At 42.4% G+C, this 20,712-nt stretch overlaps 1 protein-coding gene across 1 annotated transcript in view; it reads left to right on the top strand.

The window, feature by feature from the left end:
• The first annotated feature begins 3,807 nt into the window (after positions 1-3,807).
• Positions 3,808-20,712, top strand: part of LOC139708118 (vitamin D3 receptor B-like) — an 86,091-nt gene continuing 69,186 nt past the window's right edge. The window contains exon 1 of the mRNA XM_071620096.1: positions 3,808-4,487. Within this exon, the coding sequence (XP_071476197.1) occupies positions 4,438-4,487 (50 nt within the window). The 5' untranslated portion in view covers positions 3,808-4,437. The remainder of the gene's footprint in view (positions 4,488-20,712) is intronic.

Below are 20,712 nucleotides of genomic sequence, written 5' to 3'. Positions count from 1 at the left end.
GAGTAAAAAGACAAAAAAAAAAAAGCATCATGTGACATGTGACAACATCAGCCTCTTGATTCTTGACATGCTCTTGACATAGCAATGTCCGTTAACCCCCCATCAGCGAGACATTGTGACAATAGGGGTCTGATATGCAGAGACTACCACACAGACTGAAGAGGAAGCCATCTTATTTCTGGAATGGAAGTTGATTACGTAACCTGTTTTGTGCTGGTACAAGGCTGAGAGGAAAAGTGAGCAAGAAACAGAGTGACCCCTGTTGTAAGAAAAAAAAAGAGAAAATAAGGAAGAAAACGAGCATTTGCGTCTAAGGGAAAATAATGAAAAAGATGGAGAAATTGTGGGTTGGCAATTGGTCTTTATTTGTGGTCAGTTGACAAAAGGAAGGAAAAATAACAGGGTGCCCTTTGAGCAGTGTGTGAGTGTGTATGGGGGTAGGGGCAAGGACCTGTTAATCATAGCAATCATCAATTAGTGAGTTACATAATGGTTGTTGCTGAGAAGAAGCCTGGTACAGTACATATAAAAATGGGTCAGCTTGGTATCAATCAACATGTTGTTTTTATTTTTTTTTTCTCCCAGCTTTTGTTGCAGAGTAATTTTTTCTTTCACTTAATCCTTTCCCTGGTTTTATCACTTGCTAGGCGAGTCCACTACCCTCAGAGTCAGACCAGAACCAGTTCGTCTTTGCTGGTGAGGCGGTCACTCACCCCCTTTTCAGACGAATGCCATTTTATACTAAAACTCGATAACAAAACGACGTATAAAAAATCATCGTATAGCCGACAGACCGTTCAGACACTAATTTCGGCCGTTCTGGGAAACGTCGTATAGATGTGCAGTTTCCCACTGCGCACGCGGTTATAGTCGTGAGTGACAATTGTAGGGTCACCTTTCGCGCGCACTCCCATTAAGCCCCGCCCAGTTATACTGTTCTATGGTCGCCATACGTTCAGACGCACACGGAATGCTGATTCGTTATCGAGTTCTAGTTCGAAACGATGCTCTGACCGTCGTTTCGCTATACGTTGTTTCGTTAGTCAGCGTTCAGACGTATAAATTCATCATATAGCTATACCGTTTTGGTATAGCTATACCTCTATGCATGTATCTGCTGCATGCCTCAATAGTCTGGGCTCACCTCATCATGTCCCCTTCTTTATCTCACTGGTAATTTGGATCTGAGCTAAAATGACCATTTACTGCCAGATTAAGAGCTTTACACGAGACTAATGAGTATATCTGTGGTGGATGGGACAGGGAGGGGGGCAGGGGAGGATTGAGATGGAGGGGGTAAGGGGGAGGGCATAATAGTGGCATAGAGCTTTGTAGACTACTAATAGGCATACTGTAAAATGAAGAATGTTAACGAATTTAACAAATTTCGCGCGAGCCAAGATTCGCGAAATTGAAATGCACGTGAAAGTTCTTGTCTACACTGTAATTATACATTGAATGTTAGAGGCAACTCGCGAAAATTTCATGCCGCGAAAAAGGCCATCGGCTCCAATTCGCAAAAATTTCATCCCGTGAAAATATTGTGTTTTACAGTATAATGTAACCACTTGAGACAGCTTGAAATAGGCCTATCTGTTAATATCTTTCAGCTATTAATCCATCAATATTTCCAGTCAGACATTTTCATTTCCACCTCAAAGCAACAGCCCTTTGCTGAGATATGTTTCTGATGTTTCATGTTGATGAACTAGTGAACTTTGGTGTCTTAAGAACCAAAAGGGTGGATTAACCTAGGTTTTACCTTTACTGTATATCTTTAATATGAATTTTGCAATCACATTTACATCCCCTCCTAGAACCACAGCACTTCCTTTACCTAAGTATCTTGATTCAAGTGCAGGCCATTCAGAGCATGTACAGTAGAATGCTGTGCAAACAAAATTTGCTTAACATGTTTGCCAAAAATGGGCATAATGATTGATTTCCCTACTAAGGATATTGATCTTCACCAAAGAGTGCATAAATCCAATTAGCTTTCACTTGGTAAGCTTGGTCCTTTGATGATTAGCTTGTCAACACACATGTCAAATCTATAGCCTTTATAGAAGCATGCACCATATCAGATAACTTCATTTTGTTTGTTTTTTCTCTTTCTCTCTCTCTCTCTCTTCTATTCTTTTTCTTATCTCTCTTTGTCATATAACTTATAAGTTAGAAATCTAAAGCTTGTCTGCTCTCTTCAGTTTCATTTTCATGTGTCCGGTCATTCATTTCTTTTTCATGCACACTTCTCTGTTAAAGAGCTTTCCTCGTATTTTCTTTTCCCCTCTTTCTCTTTCTCTTTCTCTGTCTCTCTCCCTCTTTCTCGCTCTTTCTCTCTCTCTTTTGCTCTCTCTCTCTCTCTCTTTGTAGCAAGCCTATACATCCATGCCTTCTATTGATATCCAGGTCTGCTTCCTTCACACTCTGGCTTTGTCCTTCGTCCGTGTCAGAGTTTAGTAGTATCGGTGGGTAATGAAGCGTCGCCTTTATTACCGCATCTGTGAACCTCGCCAAAGTCTTAGCAAATGATGCAGAAATAGGCGTGTGACAGACGAAAAGTAGACCATTCTGATTCATGTATCGGTCCTGTGGAGGAGGGGTGGGGAGGAAGGGATGAAATAAACGTGAAAGAGTTAAAGAGCCTTTTTTTTAAAAAAAGTGTGTGTTTTTGTTTTTGAGAGAAAGGGAAAGATAAGGAGAGATGGGGAAAATAAGACTTAAGAGGAATGAATGAAAATGAAGTATATGAGGAAGAAGGGGTGGAAGGAGGGAGGGGTGTACGAAGGATGAGACTGACTGGTGGAAGAGATAATCACATGTCCTCACCCACTATCTCCTTGTGGAGGTGTAACAATAGAGGGCCCAGGGTTTGAATGAAAGCTGAGGTCGCTGAATGAAACCAAACCGCCCCCCCCCCCCCCCCCCCCCAATAATCTCTACCAGGCTTGGGATGCCCATAATGACCTTCGGGTTCCTTTGTTGATGTGTGGGAATAGGTTCTATTGGCAGAAGGCGGGTGCCCATATATATGGAGATATAGACGTATACACATGCCCTCACAGATATATATACACACACACAAACACGCATACACACCTACCAACTCACACATACACACTCTCTCTCTCCCTACCCCTCTCTCCATCTCTCTTCCTCTCTCTCTCTCAGACACACTCACACCAAGCGGTAAATGCGATTGCAAAACACACATATTGAAGATGCGCACACAGTGTGCCCTTTTTTCCATGCTCAGCACACACAAATCTATATGCTCCTCTTCGTGCCTACTAGCAGACAGCAGGGAGAGACGGAGTGAGAGTGGGGCTGTATGTGGTCGGGCTTCGGTAGAGCTTCACATGTCCGAGGGACATTTGGGGGTAAACGCTGCCAAGATACAGGGTAGGGGGGGACTTACTGCGGAGAGAAAGGCACAGTTAAAATTCTGTGAGAGGAATTAAGACAGGTAGAAACAAAGGGAGTTAAGGTGTTGGTGGTGGAGGTAGAATGTCACAGGGAGAAGTCTTGAGGCTAGGACACAGCAGCTCGTGTACCTTCTTCGCTTCGCACTCCCCACACTCAAAACGCCAGCTAGCATAGCAAGCATCTAGCCAGCTTGTGAGGCAGCCAGCCAGCCAGTCAGCCAGCCAGCCAGCCAGCCAGCCAGCTCTCTGCCATTGTACTTTGCTGGAGGCTACGGGCCAGAGCAATAAATAAAGCAAGCGTCGACAGCGGAGGAGCGCTGTGTGTCACCGCGAAGGGTTCTTGTTGGACCACTGTCTTCTCACAAACGCTGCTCAGGACCTTCACGTGCACACACGTCCTGCTCTCTCGCTCTCTCCTTCCCGTTCGATCGCCAGTGTGGGGGAGCCTCGCGGAGACGCTGCCGAGTCGCTAGCCAGCCTCGCTCCCAGCCAGCCTCAGTATTACCTGCACGTAGAGATAGATTGATAGATTGATAGATTGGAAGATACACAGCAGGAGGAGAAGGAAAGAGAGATAGGGAGAGGGACACGACGGACATCTTACTTTGAAACAATAGCTGCAGTCTTTTAGGCTGCCTTGCCATGATTTTTGGCTGATATTTGTGCCAGTGCTCAAACCTCGACTGGACATTTTTTCCCTCCTGATTGGATACTCATTTGCTGTTTGAACAGTGGTTTGCGCTCACAAACATTCATCTCCATTGGCCAGAGTCTTTCCATTCCTTTGCCAACTCACATGTAAGGACTGGACAGAGCCCAAACTGATACCTTCAAAGTGCCATACATAGTGGAAGCCACGTTTTCCTCTCGTAGATGCTGTCATCCTTGTCATCTGTCATTTGTTTTCCTGTACTGAAATCTTTTGAGGTGCATAAAGTGTCCCGGCACTCGAGATCCGGCGTATAAATAAAGAGGCTGTGTTGGAAATTCCGGGCCCAAAAGTTGACCAGTCATGGAGGTCTTCTGGAAGAAGGTGGTCGAAAATGATGATCTCTTCACAGGGTGAGTCTCCCCTTTCCGTGTCGTCGATGTGTACCGTTAACTCTGCTACACATTAGCCAACCTTTCAAACACTTCAATGTTGGCAACACGCTAACAGTCCACTAACAACCTCAGTGATACGGTTTGTTTGAACGGTAGAACATCTGTGTAAAATGCCCAGCAGCACATTTCTCGAATGGAACCCAATGCAAACACATTACATTTCATTTATGAACAGTAAAAATTTTTGCTTTTTTTGACATCATAGCAGTTGATAGGTGGCGAAACATTGTATGTATCACAACATAGAATGTAATGATTATACTCTAGTGAACATTTGATATTGATTTTGTATACCATAAGTATATGAATTTGATCAGCCATGGATTTCACACTTGACACTCACATTATCACTGTCAATAAAAAGAATCGAACATTGTAGACAAAATTTGTAAACAAGGTGTTAGCAACAAGCTCAATCAAGTTTTACTAATTAGCCACACATACCTTCCACATGCCTCAATCAAGGCTTTCAGCTGCAATGAAGCAGAGGACTGAGCAATATAGAGAACGTGTTCTCTGCGCTATTTGGAGTTTCTCTTCTTTTTTGAATTTTTTATCGATATTTTGACATTTTTCCCCTATAGATCGCAGAACATCTAGACTCTGCTGCATTGTATTTATCTATTTGTTTTGTGTTGTTGTTGGTTTTTTGAGGGGGAATGGGATGGAGGGAGAACAAGCGTGTATTTCAATTACATGCAAGTTATGGCACAAGGAGAACCTTCTGGTACACCCTCGGATACTAGCTAGGAACAATTAAAAATTCTTGCTCCAGCCTCACATCAGACGCCATGTGAGCGCTTTGAGAGTATGTGTATGTGGGCCACCTCCTTGCACAATTCGAAATTTATTGGAAACGGGAGCGACCGACATCTTAGAGAGAAGAGAAAGAGCATTGAGATGAGAGAACAAGGAACACAAGAGCAATGAAGAGAAAGAGAGGTGATTATGAGACATCAACGGGGTGGTGAGGGAGAGGGGAGAGGAACGGAATGGGGAACAGAGGAGGCGAGCCAGCGCACCACACCGCTGATTTGCCAATTTGAGGCTCGTCCGACCCACGGGAAGATATCATGTCACTTGTAATATTCATCTTGCAGTCCAGCCTTTATGCTGTGCTGAAAGAGTGCCTGTAGTGTAGGCTATGGTTTTGTCTGTTTTTCCATTGTCTCCTTCATTTTTAATCTTTTCTTTGGGGGTGGGAATAGGGGGGTATTTCCATTATAATTGGTTTTGAAGAAGGGGCAAATCCGTTGTTTACTCATTCTTTTCCCCATCTTTGTCATAATTTATTCTCTCGTTAAATGTTTAAATTGGCTTGGTTTAGCCTTACATCACATATCAACTTGTTTATTGTACATACCAAAATTCAATGTGTGGCTGTGGTGTACAAGTGAAAGTGAGTGTTAGTTGAATGATGCACATACAGAGGGCTGCTACGCTTAAAGCAGCAGAAAATGTGAGTTGAAATGGAAAACACTGAAACATTGAACTCATCAAGATCTATCGCAATTGAGGTAAGGTTACTTTCAGACATGATGTAATAACTACTGTAAGTACTGTTGCTGAATTTCAGATTTAAACATCGTTCGTAATTTTCGGTGATTAATATGCGCATACCACAGTCACACATAAATTTTGTTTTTTTTTTTTGTTTTCCATGCAAATCTAAGAGGTCATGGTTCACATTTTCACTGCAACATATTGACCCGTGGCCAGAAGTAGGCTCTTCTGGTCATGACGCAGAAGGTAGCGTGGCTCTAAAAGCAAACAAATAACACAGCGGGTAATAAATGTATGGGCAGAGGAGCTTTTTTTAAACAGAGAATGTATTCCGTTGTCGGCATCTGGATGTGACATCCCTTTCTTTAAATGCAAAGGATGGAAGTATGACAATACAATTCCCAGCAGGTACATGTACGTCAGGCATTTGTCAGCGGCGCTCGTCAGCGCAAATCCGTCGCAGGAAGTAAAAATGGCGGAGCAGATCAGAGGCAAAAAGGAATCCCCCGCTTCGCTATATTCCAGTCAATCTTCATGGATCATAACTGTCGAACATGCTTTTGCCCACGAAGAAAAGGAGTATGGAGGTGGGGGGGGGGGGGGGGGGGGATGAGGCTATCTAATGCATTGCATCTATCCTGTGGTTTTTATGTGTCTCCCTCTTCCCCCGCCTCCATCTCCTGGTCTCTTTTCCCCTCTCCTGTCTCTGTCTCTCTTACTCACTCCCTCCCGGCCACCAAGAGAAATTGCTCCTGGGCTGAGAACTGTCACAATTGGTAACGTTGAATGGTCCATTTGAACACAAGCCTAATTGGAGATGGCTGCATCGTTGCCTTTGTAGATCAAGCTGTATTTCTATGCACTCAAGACGGGAGACGGGGAGCAGGGAGGAGTGAGGTATGGGGAAGGGGACGGGGGCAATGGAGGCGGATAAAGAGAAAAGGGGGGGGGGAGAGGGAGGAAGGAGGGGGGAAATATTTGCATAAGACACACAAATTACCTCCGTGCGTGCATCTGCAAGCAGTGTAAGCTTTTCGGGCTTAGCGAAACATTTTGTCTTCCCTCGCGGCCTAGCTTTAATGTCAGCTTTATGCATCTGAGCAGCAAAGATGGAAGCCCCCCCTTACGTATGTATGAATGTATATTTGTTGTTGTTGGAGGAACAGGGGGGGGGGTGCATGGAAGAGAGAAAGGAGGCTAGAAGTAAGGGGTACAAAAAAGGAGGGCAGTGATGTGAGAACAATAACACTGAAGTGCTATGGAGGGCGACCAAATTAGGGAACTCGATTAGCATGTTTGTAGTTATGGCTCACCTGACATCGTTTGCCACTTTGCACTTTCTGCCAGGTATAATGTAGTCTGTGAGCACTGGCAAAATGGAAGATGTACAGTGGTGTACAGCCATAGGTCCATGAAAACTATAGGCAGCCTTGCTCATATGAATATTTCAGCTATACACAGAAATCATCCATGTTTACTGTAAATCCAGAAATGTTTGCGGCATGAAACTTCGCGAATCATTCAACTCTGTTTTATAGACAAAAAACTTCCACTCTCATTTTACTTTCTTGAGTCTTGGCTCCTCACAAAATTCGCAAAAGTCTCAGGCTCATGAAAATTTCTGGTTTTACAGTAAGTCACAGTGTAGAAATTTTCACAAAATTCACAGGCAGTTGAACAATTGTAAAAGTGATAGCATGCCAGAGCTATGCAAGATATTAAGTTCTGTCAAGAAGTAGTGCTCTCTGCTGCAGAATTATAAACAAACATAATTCTCTAAATTGTGCCAGCAAACAGAGCAAATTCAATTGTCTGAATATTTTTAAAGTGTCACTTATAGGAAGTCCACAACAAATGACACAAACCTATACATTTCCTTCTATCAATGTATCAAAATGAAAATTTCTATGAAGATTTGATGATACTCATTTTTGTGGTACTTCCACTGCTGTAAGTGTGGCTCCATATCAATGCAGAATCACGAAGAGGAGATGGGCTTGGAATGGTAATTTTATGTTGAACACCATTATTTATGATTTCTTACAAACAAGACCATGGTTTGTGGATGCGTTGACAACCAGAAATTTCATATTTAACCTCAAAAGTAGCAAGCAGAAATTTGTTCAGTTCAAGTTTCAAGTTTCAAGTTTAGTTTATTTCCACAAGTTCAGGTAAAAACATAAATATACAATCAATCAGTTCTAACACATACATATACAAACCAAAAATTATTTTGGATAAGTACATAATCACAGTTAAAAGTTAAAAAGTGTGTGTTCAGGATTGACATAACAATTAAAATAAATGGTGGAGGAAATCAGCAGTAGGCCACAGCAGTTACGTCACATATTCTAAAAGTAACCAAGCCATTGGAAGATCACTCTTTTGAATCCATAGTGAAGGAATACCTAGCAGAAAGTGCGCAGAGAACATGGTACCTGCGGCTATCAACACTTTGTTGTCATGTCCAGAGTGTGAAAGATGTTGCCCTACCAGGTCATTTCAACGCCCAATTATTAGGCCCTGTCTACGTCATTTTGAAATGACTTCTTCTTCAGAGTTGCTGGCTGTATTCAATTAATGTGAATCATGCAAATGACTCCTATCAGTTTGAAGACTGCACTTTAACACAGGGAGATTATCTCCTTCCTCTTCTTTCATTTGAAGAGTAACTTTTAGGACTTAATCTCAGCTCACAAGAAAAAGATGAATGTGGGGTGGGGGAGGGAATACAGACTCATCTCCTATCCATTATCACAGGTGGTTCGATGCTTCTGAAGGCCAATCCATAGCATTTGCATTTGCTCTACTGCAAAATGAATTAAGTTATTAGATGCAGAAAGTTAACTTTGCGCATTTGTCACATCAAAGGTGTTATTGAATCTCAACCATGTCTAGCTTCAGTTTTTTCATAATGACTGTAGGATGAATTGCATCTTTTTAAAAAGAAGAATCCTTATGAAATGATTTATAAATAATAATATATGTATTTTCAAGGATGATTTTGGAGCTGTAAGTCTCTTCTCAGTTCCACATACATGTATTTGCATAATTTGCTCTTTCTGGCAAGGCTCTGCCTAATCCATATCATTCCAAAAAGTACTTTGCTCACGTTAGATGAATGTACTCTGCAAAAGGTCAACGACTGAATACCGTTTCATTTGACCTCGTATGTAAATCCGGTGTTACATCATCACGAGTTTGTGGTAGTGGAGATGTGGGAGTGATGCTAAGGATAACGTGGAGGAGTCATTCACAGAGAGAACAGGTTGTGCATGGGGTTGGGAGGATGGAACCAATGTTGGATGGAGGCGGGGAATGCTGATCAGCGAGTAAAAGCTTCTTTCTGCTCTGACACATCCAGGTGTGAAACAGAAGTGTAATTCCGAACGACCTATCTCACGCCGTGGCATTGAATTACAATCATTCAATACTTCTCCCCTTCTTCTCTCCCCCCCCCCACCCCCATCCAAAGATGCCATCCAAAGATGCCTTTGGCACAATTTTTTCCCCGTTCTTCTTCATGCTCCGAGTTGTGAGCCCTCCCCCCACGCAATGCATTCGTGAGAAATCGGAGGTTCTACATTGCCAAGACACTTCTTCCATATTGTCGAGTTGGAAGTGAGATGTGAGGAAGAAGGCTGAGGGATGAATGGACAAGAAATATATGGATGAGGAGAAATAGGAGGAGGGGGAAGAAGTAGAAGAATAGGAAGAGGATAGGTAAGAAGATGAGAGCTAGATGGAAGAGAGGTTACAAGGAGATACACAGAGAGGAGGGATGGACAGAAAGTGGATGGATGAAGATAGATAGATAGAAGGAGAGATATGTAGGTAAAAGAATAGGAAAAAGGATAGAGAGAAAGAGTTGGAAGAAATACAGAGATACTGGGAGATAGGCGGAACTGTGACTGAGGGATGCAGAAAAGAAAAGCTTGCTTGAGGTTGCGCCATACAGGCATGTAAAAAGCCCTCCATTTTGTGGATTGCGGCTGATGATTTATCGGAGCGAATAGCAACTCTATTGGCACCCATGTTTTCTTTCCTTCTCTCTGAAACCGATATCTTGGGTTACAAATGCCGAGAGATTATGAGCCTGGGATGATAGAGGGAGTCTAACAGACAGCATTGAGCTGTAGACCCCCTTAGTATTCATGGTCCCCAGGTCTCTCCTTGTAGACCCGAAATCCCTCCTGTCGTCTAACAGAGAAGGGGATTTGGGGGCATTAAAACTATATTTATGTCAAATTTACACTAAGCCTGCTATCCTAGATAAATAATTCAACAAGTTGGGGCGCACACTCCCAAAGACGCACGCCGGTGCACCTCACACAGACTGGGTTGTTGACTGGCCGTATCTGCTTTCGGCCTCCCTCCGCGAGAGGTGTCGGGGATGAGCCGAGAAGCCGTGTGGGGGGAGCTGCGATTTTGCAGCGGTGCGCACATCCGTCCGTGCGTGGAGACACGTATATGTATATATATTCCTCACCTTGCGCTCTTCTCACAGCGAAACCAAAAAAAGAGAAGAGAAAAAAAAATGTTGGAGAAACTGGATTGTGAGAGGAGTGTGAGTCAGAGAAGAAATGTGCCCGTCCCTTGCCCTGGCTTCCGTGCATCTTCTTCCCGTCTTCCTCTCTCTCTATGTGTCATATTCCTGCCTCTCCTCTCTCTCTCTCTCTCTCTATCTCTCTATCTCTCTATATCTCTCCTTTTCCTTCTCTATCTCTGTCTTTTCATCACAGTCTGCTTTGATTTCACAAATTTTGCCCGAATACAATCACAAGCTTTAGTCCCCTCCCGTGACTCCTCTTCATCTGTGCATCATTTAAGCCTGACACTCGTCCCCCGGACCTCCCCTCCCATCCCTTCTGCTCTGTCATCCAGTGACTTCACACAAGCTGTTTCTCATCAGAGAAGAAATATACGGAGAAATAATGTTCTGGTCCTGTCGCAATGTTTTACAGGGTGCAGTTGTCATTTCCCCTTTATTTCCCTCCAATTCATCTCCCCTTTACCAATTTTTTTGAAATTATTCAAGGTTAGCAACCCTATGGTGATCCTCCAACCTTAAAGGGAGGATTATAGTTTTGGTTGAGATGGGGATTCAGGTTTTTAACTTTTTTTGTGAAATGATTAGAAACCACTTACATGAAATATCAAAGAGCATACAATTCAAAGAGGCATGCAAAGTTTATTTGATGAAAATCAGTTTTGAATTGGCTGGGATATATCCAAAAATAGAGAGATCCCAATAAAAGATAAGACCCAGTTTTCATAAGGACCACTTTGTTTTTCTTTGTGTTTTGATATCTCAGCCATTTCAAAACCGATGTTCATCAAATAAACTTTGAATTCATCGTGGAATTGTATGCTCTTTAATATTTCATAAGTGGTTTCTAATTATCTCGCAAAAGTTTAAAATCTGAATCCCCATCTCAACCAAAACTATACCATACCTTTCAACCAATCCAACCTGAGGGAGGAGTCTTATTAGTTCATAAAGAAAATGATGCATTTCGCATTTCTCTCCCACTAATTTCAATACCATCTTCATGCCTTTTGCTGGACCTCCATAATAGTGTCTGCAGGGCATTGTACAGTATACCCTTCCGGCTGCAACTTAGATGGTTCAGATTTTTGCTTGACCACAAGGCAGCCTTCTCCACTGGTGAGTTGGTACCTCTGCCTTATGGATCATCTTTTGTGCTCCTCAACCAAATGGTTTCCAAAATTTGCTCCTGTTTGAGCTTCCATAGCCACAATATATTGGGCATGAGCACGCGCAACATACTATGGTCCCCCCTCCCCACCCACCCACCCACCCAATCATCAGAAGATTTTCTTTTTTGATAGAATTTGAACAAGTAGGTCCCCTCAATTCTTTGTACTATATGCACTTTGTGCATTGCTCACTGCTATGCAAGAGGGTAACCGGGATATTGATGTGATTTTTATTTCTATAAAAGGAAAAGGGGGTAAAAAAGGTAGGAGAGTGCATTATTCAGGGTATTTGCTGTGAAATGGGTCACTATTGATTCGCAAAATGCTGCGACAGTCCGACAGAAATCTATAGTCGGTGGAAGCCGTCAAAATTGATGACCAATGGCAAACTAATGAACGAGAAAATTTCTATTTTTCGCGCCCAGTGAAGGTCGTGGTCACACTCATGCCAGTAGCAGCTGTGACCGCTGACTATTAACTTTCTTTGACAGTGACAATTCAACCAAATTTGTGTATCACCGCCCTCGTGAAAAACAATTCTAAAACACAAAGAGATTTTTACAGAATTGAGCACAAATATTCTAACAAACTAATGTATCATGATAAACCAGATAGAAACAGTGTTTCATGGCATCTAGCGGTACAACAAACTTGTTTTGAAAATCTTATTTTAAGACAGGCCTATGATATTTGTCATGGATCTTACAAAGTTTCAAAATCTTTGATTAAGTATCTCCAACATTTTTTATTTTCTCTATCCCTGAAAGAACTTCTATAGCAATATCTCCCCATATGTAAAAGTTGAAAATGTGATCAGTGTTATAGCTAGTGCAGCTGTTTTGTCTTTTTCGTGGATTGGGTACAATCGCTTTTGGCAGAAAAACCTTTTCTCGTAATGTGGTGAGATAAACGATTTTTCCCCAACTCCTTGCATGTGTGGCTAAATTTGCCAACGATTAGGGGTTCGCGACTTGGATCAAAAGACACCCGCAAACGAATTCAGTGTTCTGGCGTTAACACCGGTATTGTAACTGCCTGCAGGAAGAGTATATTGGAGATCTAGGGGCTTGTTTCGGAACATCGCCTACTCATGATAAAAGCTGGCCTGTAAAACAAAGCAGGGCAGGAGTTTTGGAAGCATGAAAGATAGACAGATGAGTGCAGTCTACATGTCGTGTAATGCTCCAGATTCAATTTCATTGCTCAAAGCTTTTAAGTCGGCTTTCGCAGAATTACTTCCAAGGTTGTCCGGAGGTTTCTCCCCGTGACACCCCGCTCGCTTTATTGCGGGTTGCCGTGAAGGTGACTCTTTGTGTATGCAGGGCAAGTGGGCATCAGACATTATTTTAGAAAGTATTTTTAGCCAACAGATATTTCCTTTCATATACATTGTATTTTTTGCTTCTTGGCTGGTTGGAGTATTTGGTTATGTGTGTGTGTGTGTGGGGGGGGGGGGGGGGAATGGAGAGTTTCCGTAGAACGTCTCATGTAACAGTGTCAAAATGTGTCTGTCTGGTAACCATTCAGTAGCATAGCTCTTCTGTGAAACCAACAGCATTATCCCCAAGTCAAAGTCAGCACAAGATGTGATGTCACTGATGTAAATTGCATTTATATTTTTATTATTTCATGAACATAATTGTGCTTCAATAAAAAAAAACATCCATTTTGGGACTTTCTCTTTGGGCAAGTAAAATTCTTGTTCATGCAAGTGTTCTGCAACAATTTGAAAATTTGCTTGCCCGACTAAAAAAGATAGAATAAAATAAAGATAATAAAAAAATTAAGATAAAAGTGTAGCACACTGCAAAGCATGCTTTCATTGTGAGAAAACCCTTGAACAAACTCACACATGTACATGGATAGGAGTATGTGGGACCAACTCTGATTTTCAAAACTTTACATCACCAAGTAAACTGTCAATAATGTGTTTTAAGTAGCGGTTGTTGCTGTTATTGGTGTTGTTCTTGTTCTTGTTCTTGTTCTTAATGTTTGTGTTATTGCTTTTGCTTTTTTTTCTCTCTCTTTGAGGGGGGGGGGGGGGGGGGGGGTCATATGCGCAGTATTAGGACCTACATTGTAAATGATGTCTTTTCGATGTATATAGAATTTTGAATGGAGGAACATGTAAGCTACCGGTAGATGTTCGTACATTTTGAACAGAGATTTGATTCACAAGAGCTCTGCTTTGGAGACATGAGTTGAAATCAGGAAAGATGTTAAGTTCAACAGGGTGGTCAAGTCGGATAAAGTGAAGTTACGCCAGACTGTATCGTCGTTAGGCTCATTGACTGCACAGCAGTTTCTCATTTAAAACTGATTATCCAAAGTCACACATGAACATATGACTGGCTTCCATTACTATTCAGTGAAGTTGAACTGCTTTAACAGATTTAGGACCTAATTGTAGAACCAGTTAGTGAGTACCAATGAGATCAATGACCTTTTACGAGTATTACTTCACAGTCAATCACAATTGCTACCAATGCTGTGAGTATCAGCAAATTATTAGCTCAGAAATGACTTATTCTTGTTGTACCAAAATGCCAAACACCAAAGAAGAATATAGACAAATCTAGAGCAAAAGTTAATTCAAGTAATAGAGAACCAATACAGCGAGACAGCTCTCTGTAACAGTAACAACCTGTGTTTACAGCAGCTACTCATGCACAGCAGAATCTACTGTTCTGTTGTTGTGAGTCATGTAAGATGTGATTGAGTTAAACAGGAATCAATTATCATTGCATTTTATTGTGCATAGTGTTGATGCTTAGATAAGCATTATATCGGCAAACTTGCTGATACAAAGTGTTCGGTTGAAAGGGTCAGTGTAAGTGATGGTACGTGGAAGATGTTGCACAAGGGGCTTGAAACGTTGCGCTCAACTCTTGCCATGATTAGGGTTGAGCGAGGATGGTAGTTTAGTAGACCTGTTACGGCATGCAGGAAGTGTAGCCCACGGAGTGCTACGTCAGGATGGCGTCGCTGCGCAACCCTGGAAAAGGCATTGTGATACGGAGGAGTCGAGAGGAAAAAGCCAGCCACTGAAAGTGGACAAACAGGATATAGGAACGTGTTAACCGGGCCCTGAGAAAGAAATCAAAGAAGCCAGGAGTGCAGAGTCTGAAAGCAAACGACATTAGTTATTAACACGTGCAACAGGATTAACTGCCATTTTTGGCTCTTCACTGTATGGGCTTATCCCCATTTCGAAGGATTACAACCATTTTAAGCACAATGACCTAAACTAAGACACTTTGCTCATATTCAGTGCAATGTTGCAAGAGATTGTCTTGACCATACAAGTACCTTTTGACTTGTGTGTGAGTAGGTGGGTTATCAAATATGTAGGAAATGCTGTCTTAAATTTTCTACACAAGAGTGACCTACTTCCACCATCCCGACCCCCCCCCCCCCAAAAAAAAGGAAAATACATGTAGCAGTCTTGAAATACAGATATTTCATGAAATAAGAATGTAAGTTGATTTGTGGTTCCATTACCTGTCCCAGAAACTAATGACATATGGCAAGCGACAGTTATGAAAAAGGCTGCCCTTATTTATTCCTGGGTTCGTGCATCTTATTTCCCCCCTTGGGGGAATCCAGTTTTAGTGGAATATGAAAGCTGCATTGTTATTTGTTAAAGAGCTTCCTAATACACTCATTCTGTCCCATGCAATATTCATGAGGCCCATAATGCGAGTTGTCCTAATCTCGAATCATGGCGATTTATCATTCATTTATCTGCTCATCTATTTCGTCATTTATTTGTTCATGTATTCATTGCCGGATCAGTCTAAGATTCAGTGGTAGAAATGCCTCGTTTCTCTGTCTTGCTGGTATGATTTGTCATTTCTAATCATTGCACAAAGACAGAAAGTGATGCTAAAATGCATTTTATTGTAAATGAGCATAATCCAACCACCATCTCTTTCAACCGGATCTCCTCTCATCACAACTGCGTAATTATTCTTCAGGGTTTAGAAAAAGGGAAACAGTGGAAATTCTTTTTTTCTTTCAGTAAATGTTTTTTGTCCTGATTTGTTTTTCTTTTATTTTGTTTTGTTTTTGTTTTTGTTTTATTGCAAAGGTTCTTTGATACATGGTAATTTGGGCTACCTTTGATGAATGTTTCAAAATGTATCACCCGTAAGTGGTTTTGTGAGAACTGCCGCCATCACTCACACATTGATCGCATATCGGGCGGGGCAGAAATCATGATCCTTTAGAATCGCATGCTTCGTTTCAACATTTTTCTGTCCCCCCCCCCCCCCCCCACCCCCCTCCGGTAATGAATTCAGTGTGATAAATAGCTACTAGATGACCATTATATGTCCCACATTGTCCAGGCTAAAACTGGTCAAGACTCTGGACAATGAGGCCAAGCATTCAGCGGATACTTTGCTTTCCCCGACTTCTTGATCTCTTCCACATGGAGAGTTGCTAACAACTACAGCGTTTGTTTCACTTCAGAGTGGTAGGAAGTTATCTCACAATTGTATTTGATGGGTCAAGGTATTTCTGCCGTGTGGTTTACGAGGACCGTGCTGCTCGAGGAACTTGCTGCTGCTTTTGCCTGACAATTGAGGGGGAGGTCACTTTTATCCACGAAATTATTCCAGGAAGGAAGAGAATGGGAGGAGGATAGAGAAAGAAAATGGAAGAGAGAGGCGAGGGAGCGGATTGAAGCGATGGTTTATAGAGAAAGCCAAGCCAAGACATGTAATCATTTGGCAAGTCTGAACATAGAAACAATTTTAAAAAGGTTATTCTCAGGAGAAACAAAAATGCACATTACTTATAGTTGTGCCCATCCAAAAGAGAGCATATATATATATATATATATATATATATATATATATATATATACCTGATAATTTTCAGAGGAAAAACAAACTTATTCCTGTCTAGAAAACGGCAAATGTGCCGTGTGCTTGGATGGAAATTAGAAGAAAGAAAGAAGTGTATATATATATATATATATATATATATATATATATATATATATATATATATACCTGATAATTTTCAGAGGAAAAACAAACTTATTCCTGTCTAGAAACCAGCAAATGTGCCATGTGCTTGGATGGAAATTACAGAAAGAAAGAAAAAAAAGTTTGCCACCAGTCTCTGCAGCTGTCAGCATGTTATGAATTACTTGATCCCAGAGCAAACATAGACCATAAGAGGAGGGAGAAAGGAAGTATCAATTGTGACTTTCATGCTTTTCCCCCCAATTGTTGATATAACGATAATGTACCCGTAATCTTTTTCTCAAACACCCTTCCCACACAGCATGCTTCCTTGGCTGCCACTGAAGCGGACACTCCATCCAAGTTTAACCTATAGCACTCACGAATATTTTCTGTCCCTTTCCTCCAGATCCCCCCCCCCCCTTTTCTTTTACTCTCTTCCTTTTTATGTCTGTGTGTCTGTCTATCTGTTTGTCTGTCTTTCTCCCATCTATCCATCCATCCATCTATCTATCCATCTATCTATCTTTCCCTCTTTCAGAAAGTGTCTGAACCCATGTTTTCCTGTGTATGGTCACTTCCCTGCCTCGGGAGTTTGTGATGATTAATAGGCCTACATATTTGTTTATATATAATAGAACTCATCACTTTGTAGAAAATATTCTTAGACCTGTATGATAGATTTTTCTTTTCTTTTTTTTTTCTATTTCATTTTTCCAGTATGTTGGTCCCCCCCCCCCCCCACCACCACCACTTGCATGTTGATTGGAACATAATAAGACTAGAAACTTGTGCAGAGGATGTTTTCTCTCACTGTCTTCATCAATAAGCTGTTCATTAACATCAATCATCAGATTCAAAAACTGTTGACCCTGGTTAACTCTGGGAAGTCATCTTTTCTATTGTGACATCTATCCCCTGGTATTAATCGTCACTTTATGTGGCTCACACACCTGCAAATCATTGCAGGCTGTGCTATACCTTAAGGTCATACGAGGTCAGGAACTGTCTAGCCAATTTCACCAGAGATAAGGGAGGGGATGGTGGTGGGGGGATGAATTGATCACATGACTGGCCAGGGAGTTGGAGAGGTCAGAGCTATGGTTGTAAAACTCTCCACCAGTAGAAGCCCTTGCCCCTGCACAAGGGAGTCTGGAACTGGGGCCATAAACTGATGGGGGACTTAGCAGACTGCATGATCTCAACAGAAATATTGCAGCACAGGGAGGGGGGGGGGGTGGGGGGGGGGGGGGGACTAGAGCTTTGTCATCAGCTTTTGTTGACAAATAACAGTAGCAGTGTACTTGATTTCCCTGTCTTCCCTTAACCCCAATAAACAAGTCAGAGGACACTGACCTCACCTGTCAGCCTCCATTCAGCAGGTTGATGGATGAATGACTTTTATGTGTTCTACCACCTTGAACATGTCACTGACATTTTGAGGTCAATGTTTGTTTTTTATTCATAGTGTGGAGCGGAGGTGTAGGCTGAGTAACTCTGTTAAACTTGATTACTCTGTAAACCTTGATTAAATGGGAAAAATGAGCAACGTGTGTATATACATCTCAGACATCCCCTGATCACAAATGGATACAAACAACAGTATTTGGCTGCACTAATGCAACTGAAGGATTACAAGGAGTTTTATTAATGTGTATTTGACTGATGGATTAACCGATAAACAGAGCTTGCTCTTCTTGTATCTGACAAAATTACTGAAGAAGATTGAGAGAATTCCACAGTTATTCAAGACAGGCCTTGTTCCTTCACCACCCCCCCCCCCCCCCAAAAAAAAGCAATTATGTTAGCCATAATATTAACATAAATCATAGATAAACATAGAATTTAATTTCTCGTATCAGGACTAAAGATGAGACAAGTACACCGCATGGGACTGAAGAGAATTTTTCTCTTTCTTGAGAACCAAGTGTGGGCTGCCCAGCAGTGGTATAAGTGATATGATTTCCTGAGGTCACCATCATTACCAGAATGTTTGGATAGAGTTGAGTGCAGATGGCCAGTGAAAGCAAGCACTCACCCATCTACTCTGGCTTGTTAGCCTTACATCAAGGGAATTTAGCCACTCAGCATGGCACATCATGATACCGTGGTGTAAGGGTGGGTGCAAGCTATGGGCAGATATCTCCTGGAAAGGAGGCTAGTGGGATTCACTTCCTACTTGGCCATGCAAATTATGAGACCCCCCCCCCCCCACCACCACCACCACCACCACCACCACTACCACTACCACTACCACACCCCTCCCTCCCTAGGAAGACAGCAGCCAAGAGATGGAACACTGTAGGTATCTGACTTGTGTTTTCAGCTTTTAATCATCTAGCCAGTTTTCATCTGTTTCATATCTCCCTCATATTCTCATGATCTTCCTTCTCCACACCCCTTCCCCCTCCTCCCATTCCTCCTCTTCCTCCTCCTCCTTCTCTTCCTCCTCATCCTCCTCCTCCTCCCATTCCTCCTCCTTGCCTTCCTCATCCCCTCTGTTTATCCATTCACTTCCTCCCTCCTCTCTGGAATCTATTAGACTTGCCTTATTCAAGCATGGAGGCCATTGCTTTTATTCTCTGCCCAGTGTTTTTAGCCCCTCAGGTAGCTCATGACCTACTCCACTTTGCACTTTGCAAATTTTTTCCCCTTTGCCCCAATATTTCTGTCAGTAGTGGTTGTAGGTGGGTATGTGAAGTATCTGAAGTTCTTTTAGCCCCCTTCATTGCTTTCAGACCTGAAATTGTTACCATGTGCATCTTCAAAGTGCTCAGGTATTTGTTATTATGTGTTGTGCGGTATTTACACGAAAGTTGAAGCAGCGTGAAAGGAAAATCCATGCTGATTCATGGCCGTTCCAAACGGATGGGGATCCACTGTTCAGAAAGAGGGCTTCCATTTTCTTGCCCGAGTAGCGGAGGCTCTTTCATGCTATTCTGTGGAGGCCTTTGTGGCATTGTCCCGGTGTGAATGAATGATACAATGATATTGTAGCTAAATAGTGGTCCCTTTCAGGATGGGCGGGAGACAAACCGTGTCACTCTTCCAGTGGTTGGGAGTTCTGTGAGGATCTTTGTGCCCGGTGTTCAAGGTTGTGGAGGAATGGAGACTTGGTTGGCTGAGAAAGTACAGGCGACTCTACCCCAGGTCCCCATTGACACGCGAGAATGTCACTGACACCTAGCCGCATAAAAGGAGGAGAAATCCTGCCGATGAAAAATGCACCTTCGTGCCCGGTTTGTTATTCTCTGAAGTTCAATACAAACACTATTGTAATTTATGACACACTCCCCGAAGCCAGCTCATGAAAAACACAGAGAAGCAACGGTGGCATCAGCAGAAAAATTTATTGCTTGTTAGTCGCATTGACTAAACAGACAAGCCATTGTTGCGCACCCCCGCCACTATTGAGTTCTCGTTTGGGGGATAGCGCCGCGCCCCGAAGCTCCATCACGAACTGGGCTCCTCGCGCCGTCCTATTCACGGCTCCCGTTTGTGATGTTAGCCGCCCTGACGGTGTGCCCAATACCACTCGCGATAAACGGCTCATCCCCAAGAATAGGATGGGAATTATTGGCAAAGTGACATCCATCCGAGGGGAGGGAGGAGGGGGGGAAAAAAATCAGAAAAGAAGGTAAAATATGCCGCGGGTGATAGTCCCCCCAAAAAGTCCTTGTACCACACAAGACAGCTGAATACATAATTTTAGGAGGGTGTCTCTTCGTGGGATGAATCAGGATTATAGATTGAAATTATGACCCCATTAAATTTGGGTACGCCATTAATTAAGCCTTGACATGGCCACAATGCAGCCTGAAGAAGAATGAATAAGCTTTATCAAAACTAGGATCACTCCTTTTGGCCTGCTCACACCGATCGTATCGTTTCTCCTTGGTGTCCTCTTTTGTGTTGGTTTTTCATGGGGTCATGGTGCACTTTGTACTCATCAGAAGGGGATGTTGCGTTAAGAAGAATGTGCCCAG

Source organism: Diadema antillarum, unplaced genomic scaffold (genome assembly GCF_040938485.1).
Source record: "Diadema antillarum isolate AM-2024a unplaced genomic scaffold, OU_Dant_1.0 seq00001307_RagTag, whole genome shotgun sequence".
In the NCBI taxonomy this organism is placed as follows: Eukaryota; Metazoa; Echinodermata; class Echinoidea; order Diadematoida; family Diadematidae; genus Diadema; species Diadema antillarum.
This window is presented reverse-complemented; position numbering and strand designations above follow the sequence as displayed.